The sequence below is a fragment of the Microtus ochrogaster genome, linkage group LG7_11 (assembly GCF_000317375.1).
Source record: "Microtus ochrogaster isolate Prairie Vole_2 linkage group LG7_11, MicOch1.0, whole genome shotgun sequence".
NCBI classification, from domain to species: domain Eukaryota; kingdom Metazoa; phylum Chordata; class Mammalia; order Rodentia; family Cricetidae; genus Microtus; species Microtus ochrogaster.
In genome coordinates this window covers 9,696,489-9,703,305 of record NC_022032.1, presented here as the reverse complement: position 1 = coordinate 9,703,305, position 6,817 = coordinate 9,696,489, and the positions used below count along the sequence as shown (strand labels likewise).

The 6,817-nt window shown below is 39.8% G+C and overlaps 1 protein-coding gene across 5 annotated transcripts in view; it reads right to left on the bottom strand.

Moving 5' to 3' along the window:
• The window catches only part of Gtf2e2 (general transcription factor IIE subunit 2), a 61,600-nt gene that overhangs the window by 30,040 nt on the left and 24,743 nt on the right, over nucleotides 1-6,817 (bottom strand). For all 5 annotated transcript variants that reach the window (XR_001229288.2, XR_003378298.1, XR_001229290.2 and 2 more), the window contains exon 4: nucleotides 1,683-1,790. Coding sequence is in view for 2 of the 5 variants with exons in the window: in XM_013352031.2 (XP_013207485.1) it covers nucleotides 1,683-1,790 (108 nt within the window). In the remaining 3 variants the exon portion in view is untranslated. The remainder of the gene's footprint in view (nucleotides 1-1,682; nucleotides 1,791-6,817) is intronic.

Sequence of the window (6,817 nt, the reverse complement as noted above, 5' to 3'; positions counted from 1 at the left end):
CAGAGTAAGATTTAAACCAGAGTAGTCACACACCCTGATTCCAGTACTCAGGAGACAGACAGTCTGGTCTACACAGTTGAGTTCCAAGATAGTTAGGGCTACACAGTAATACCCTGTCTCAATAAAACAAACAACAAAAACATCCAAAAAAACAAGATAAAAACCCAATGATCTTATGCAGGTTCTGCTCTAGCAACTGCCAAGTAACTGATAGAAGACCATGACCACCTTCAATGATTCAGGCTCAAGTTCCAATCATTTTATAGTCCAAAAATCAAGAACTACACCCTGCTTGGTAAAATAAATTAACTAAATTAGGCCAGTCACGGTGCCACCTACCTTTAATTCCAGTATTTGGAAGCAAAGGCAGGAGGACCACTGCGAATGTGACTCTTCCTCAAATAAATGAGATTACTACATCTAGTGATTTAGGGGGTATTCTGTGCGAGTTTATGTGTTTATTTTAGCTGTAGCCTAGACCACGCTCTGACCTCACTGCGGAGTTAATGATGCCCTTCAACGTTTGGTCCTCCTGCCTTTACCTCTCAAGTGCTCAGAATACAGGCGTGTGCCACTACATCCTAGCTCACATCTGATCCTCAGACTCATCACGGGCCCTGAAAAGTAGTAGTCTTCAGCATCCATTTAAAGAAGCACACCCCCAAATAGATGAGATGCCATTCATTTGCAAACTGGCATGGTCGGTAACTGTTTCAGACTTTCTTTACATGGTACATATTTAAGCATAACATTTGTGATCATTTTTCTCAGAAACTAGAGATAACTCACTTATCAAACTGTACAGTGATAATAATGCAATAAGATGTTTTATTGTCCCTAACATTAAAGGCTTTTAAATTTTCTAAAGGATGTATACAATATATAATTTATGAGCATATAAAATTTTGAGTTTAACAATTCAAAGTACTATTTATAAAAACAAAATTGGTACACTGACTTCACAACTTTAATGTAGTCTTAAAAGACATTTTAAAGCCAGGTGGTGGTGATGCATGCCTTTAATCCCAGCACTTAGGAGGCAGAGGCAGGTAGATCTGAGTTCAAGGACTAGTCTACAAAGTGAATTCCAGTGTGTACTATTACAGAGAGAGATCCTGTCTCAAAAAAGGACATTTTAAAACAAATAATATTATAAAAACTATATCAAAATAGCTAAACAAATTATAGGAATGTGTATGTTTAAATTAAACAAAGGCTCTACATCAAGTCTTTTAAGAAAAATTAAAATATTATCATATCACAGTATTTATTAAAAAAAAAAAAAAAAAAAACTCTGAGCCAGGCATGATAACTCATGAAGCTAAAGCAGGAAAACTGTCCTGAGTTTGAAGTCAGCTTGGACTTCAAAAATTAGACCCTGACTCCTGCACATCTTTCTCCCTGCTCTCTCTCACACACACATATCCCCCACTTTCCCTCTCCAAAAAAAAAAACAAAAAAAAACCAATAAAACATGTCTTCAGTTGGAGATGACACAATGGTAGAGTATTCTATCAGTAGTGGAATGTCCCGACACATGCTGGCCCTGGGCCCCTACTCCAGCACCACCCCCACCATGCAAAAAAAAAAAATAAAAAGAAGAAGCAGCAGCAGCAGCAACTCTAGATAGCTGCAGCACATATCCCTTTTTGTAATTAACTATTTTTAAAGTCTGTTCTTACCTCAGTCATTAGCCATTGTTTCTGCTTTAGTCCAATATCTAAGTGCTGTGTTTCATCCAAAATCTCTTCTAAAGTTAAAGGGTGTGTGTCTCCTCGCTGATGCCGGGTCTATTGAGGGAAGTTTTCAAGTGTTAAGTGCATGAAGTCAAAGTCACAAATAAATCTTCTCATAAACTATCTTTTCAGGAACGTAAGCACATATTATCTGCAGTAGTTAAGTATGTATACCAGGATCAAGAACATGAAATCATACAAAACCAGAATAATAAAAATCAAATGATAAACTGAGACGGAAAACAAAAATCACAAACTAACCATAAACCATGAATGGGGACACACACCTGTAACACCAGCAAGTAGAAAGCTGAGGCAGAAGAATCACAAGTTCAAGACCATCCTAGGCTACATGACGAGTTCAAGTTCAGCCTGATCTACATAATGAATTCAAAACTAATAGAGGCTACACAAGATGAAATGTGTTGAGACGGGGGAGGACAACAGCAACAACAAATTCTTCTAGTCACTGCAAGAAAAAACTTGTAGGGAAACACAGATGAAGAGAAAAAGAAATTCAAATGTCCTTAAATATGAAAAGACACTCAACTGCCACCAGGATGCTTCTCACCTACCAGATCAGCAGAGTGCTAATGTCCTGTCACTGGTAAAGAAACACGGAAACAGGCCTTCTCACTGACAGAACATAAAGGGTTGCAACCCTTGAAGACAAAATGCACTTTAACGGCCTGACCAGCAATAAGAACTAGTTAAACTGCAGCACAATGCAAGCTATATACAGATGTTTTCTGTTCAGCAAGAAGTTCTCTATGCAGCCCTCTCACCGCTGGACCACAGTCATACATATGCTCCCACTTCAAAAATGGTTGCCTCTAGTGTCCTCCACTGTGGCAAAAAAGGTCAGGGTGAACACAAACAATATCACCACCAACTCAGAGATATGCTGATACCTGAAAACGTGTCTATTCTGGGGTTTGATGCCAAAAAACACCTACACTTATTAAAGGAGCAGGTACAGGGACATGGGTAAGGAGAAGGGTACTGCAGATTCATGAATGCCAAAGGAGGTGGCCCAGTGGCAGATGTGGCTCCTGAACAGGCTTCTCAGAAGATACCGTGATTCTAAGATTAACGACCACATTCACGGCAGTGTGTACCTGGAGATGAAAAAGATGTGTTAAAAGGTGGCTTCTCATGGAACGTCCACGATCTAAAGGTGGACAGGGTACTACTAGGGAGGGATAAGACAGTAGGATTAGGAATGAGAATGACCTCTGTGTGTGAACCTCTCTATACTCTACATTTTATATTGAAAGATATATTTATTATTCAAAACAAAAATAACTACAAGACTCAAGTAGGCAACAGAACTTCTTTGGTCCTCAGTCCAGCCCTGTAAAACTCGAATTCTCAACTTTTCAAAACTAAGATGGGATTGGGGGGGGGGGTGCATAAAATCCAACGTATCACAAACAGAAAGCATTTCCTGAGCATTTGGTCTTCATTCATTCATCCAAGTCTTTAGTACTGACTACTACAGGCTAAAGATGCAGAGATGAGACACAATGAAATGCAAACTATACCTACATTTTCACAAGCTCCCAATAGTGGGGCCAAGTTAGACATGTATCTATAAAATTTAGGCTAAAAAACATTTCTTAAAAGACAAATTCGGGGCTGGAACAATGGCTCAGAGGTTAGGAGCACTGTCTGTTTTTTAGAAGGTCCTGAGTTCAATTCCCAGCAACCACATGGTGGCTCACAACCATCTGTAATGAGATCTGGTGCCCTCTTCTGGCCTGCAGGCATACATGCAGGCAGAATATTGTATACATAATAAATCAATCTTTAAAAAAAAAAAAAGACAAATTCAAGGGGCTAAAGAAAAGGCTAAGAGGTTAAGAGCTCTTCCAGAGGTCCTGAGCAAATACATGATGGCTCACACTCATCTATAATGAGATCTGATGCCCTCTTCTGGTGTGCAAGCAAACATGCAGACAGAATACTGCATACATAAATAAATCTTGAATTAAAAAAAAAAAAAGACAAATTTAAGCCAGGCTTGCTGGTATAAGCCGACCTTAGGTACTTGGTAGGCTAAAGCGGGAGAATCGGGTTCAAGGCTAGTCTGGACAACTTAATTGAGACCTTATAATAAAAGGTAGAAAGTGTGGAGATACAGCTCAGTGCAGAAGTGCTTTCTGCTCAATCCCCAGACCTGGACAGACACAGATACAGACAAGCAGGCTGACAGGCAGACACACAGACACATCTTTTAGTCAGAAAAAAATCAAAGAGAAAGCTGCATACGGGCAGTCCTTGTACTGCTCACTAGTTTGGGAGAGAAAGATTCAACAGTTGAAGAACAGCAGTGGCCTTTAAGGTACCCGGAATCTCATGGAGAGGGTATCCTTCAGGATACCCGGAATCTCATGGAGTAGGCATCGTTCAGGGTACCCAGAATGAAGAATGTATCCTTCACAGCACCCAGAATCTCATGGAGAAGACATCCTTCACAAGGCAATCTTCAGAAAAGCTCCAAGTACTTTTAAGACTTATTTAAACAATAAAAATTTGTTTCATATTTACTACCTTTTTGATTCTCCTAAAATGGGTCACAAAGTTCCTCTATTTTCATAAGCAGCTCCAATAATAGTGTAACCCTCTTGTCTCAGTTTTTATCTTAAATACCAGGTTATGACATCTAGATCTCATATACTTGACAGTCTAACCCTATGCTTCATGCTCTTAGGTTATGATCTCAAAGTTCTCATATATGTCTTTATGGTATCTTTTATGTGTGCGCGCGAGTGTGTGCACGTGCGTGTACGTGCACGTGCGTGTACTTAGCAGTTTTCATTTGCTGTAAAATCGCTATGTCTATCTCAGTTTTTTAAATCTCCTTGAACTTTTCCACAATTTCTGGTGAGCAACTAAAGATGTCCATTGCAAGTATTTCTGTTGTTGTCTTTGGTTTCTGAAGACAGGGTTTCTTTGTGTAGCCCTGGAATTAGCTCTTGTTGACCAGGCTGGCCTGGAACTCAGAAATCCTCCTGTCTCTGCCTCCCAAGTGCTGGGATTATAGGTGTGCACCACCACTGCTTGGCAATTACAAGTATTTTTGATGTTATGTTTACTTATTTTGCTTTTGAAGTTCCTTTTATCAAATCTTCCAAAATGGAAGGGAGAGGTCAGCTTCCCCTTTCAAAACAGGCCTTCGGGAAAGGATGCTGAGAGGGAGAAGGACAAAGATGTAACTGACTTCCACTCATATCTTGCAATGTTTCTTGTTTCATTTCAAACATGGCCTACCTTTTGACATTAAGACAGCTGTCACCTACAAAATACATACACCAGACAACAAAGGTAAAATAATTGTCACAATGAAGCTGGGATATAGCTCAGGGAGCAGAGTGCTTGTTTAGCACACACACAGCCTCAACCAGCACGCCACTACACTAATAATCCTAGCACTGGAGGTGGGGACAGGAGAGTCAAAAGTCATCTTCAAAACAGTGCATCTGAAGCTGGGCGGTGGTGGCGCCTTTAATCCCAGCACTCGGGAGGCAGAGGCAGGCGGATCTCTGTGAGTTCGAGACCAGCCTGGTCTATAGAGCCAGGACAGGCTCCAAAGCCACAGAGAAACCCTGTCTCGAAAAAAAACAAAAAAAAAAAAAGAAAACAAAACAGTGCATCTGAGGCCAGCCGAAAGTGTAGCTCAATAATAGTAGGTGATTGTGTAGAACACCAAAGCCCCGAGTTTGATCCCCAACATTGCCCTCCCATACCTGACACACACACACAAGAATGTTGGCCCCACCTAGAACATTCCAAATTGATATAATTTGTAAAACTGATCAGTTTCCCTTTACACACTCTCTCCTCTTCCCATCCTAACAACTAACTCCCATATCCACGAGCACACTGCCCTCAGAAGAGTGTGATAAAAAAGATTTTTCCCCCAAAAGTTTAAATCTAAGTAATTCTCTTCAGGATTCCCAAGTTCATTCCTTAACTATTAGCTTAGGGAAAAACAAAAACAAAAACAGTTTAAAATGCGTACTTAAAGAGCTAAAGCAGTATAAACTGGGAACCATTTCCTTTAGGTAACAAGTATTTTCCAAGACTAGCAAGTTTTTCTAACTATGCTACATAAAATCCACAAGTGGCATATACATTTATCCCAGATGCAGGCATATCAGAGTTCCAAGTCAGCCAGAGCTATATTATAAGGTCGTGTCTTTAAGAAAGAAAAAAAGGGCAACAAAATGGCTTAGTAGGTAAAGGTACCTGATGTCAAACCCGATGACCTGAGTTTGATCCCCAGAACCCACAATGTAGAAGGAAAAAACCAACTTCTCAGAACTGTCCTCTGACCGCACAAGAACTGGCCTTGAAACTTCCGACATCCCAATCTTACAGCGCTAGGGACAGAACCCAGCATCTTAAACATACATGCACACTATCACGAGCTACACAGCTCTAGGTCCTGCCATTTGGACTCATCTTCTAAAGGCTGAGAAAGTCATTAGTTAATGACCAGACACCAAGTCCGTTGACAAGTTAGGTATTTTCCATTGTTTTGTTTTCAACAAAACCACGTGTCAAACAATGGCTGCCTGAAAGACGAAGTTCCAAGTATTTTTTTGACACGTAACTGTACTTGTCACAAAATGTTCATTAGAACTAACGTAGCTTCATGAATATTTATTTCTCTGCACTTAAATCTACAAAATCTAAAAACAGCAGCAGAGTTGGTGCCAAATTCTACTTTATCCTACCAATAACTAACAAGAATCTTCAGATGCAGTAACTACCAAAAAAAAGAGGATTCATTTCCTTGATGGGTGAATTACCGTTACATACAAAGCAAACTGAATCAACCTATCTCAATCAACCCTTTATCAGTAATTGCAAAGCAACTCAAATCAGAAGCCTTGTGATCACAAGAGAAATGTTAACTTTATTTGTATACTTGCTTATTAAGGAAAATAAAATTAAGAGCTAAATATACTTTAAAACACTGTCAATTTCCTTCAACTGACTGACCGCTCTTTCTTGTTATCCCACCGTCAGTAGTAGATGTTAATAATTGTTTAACACACAGGGCAAGAGGTGAA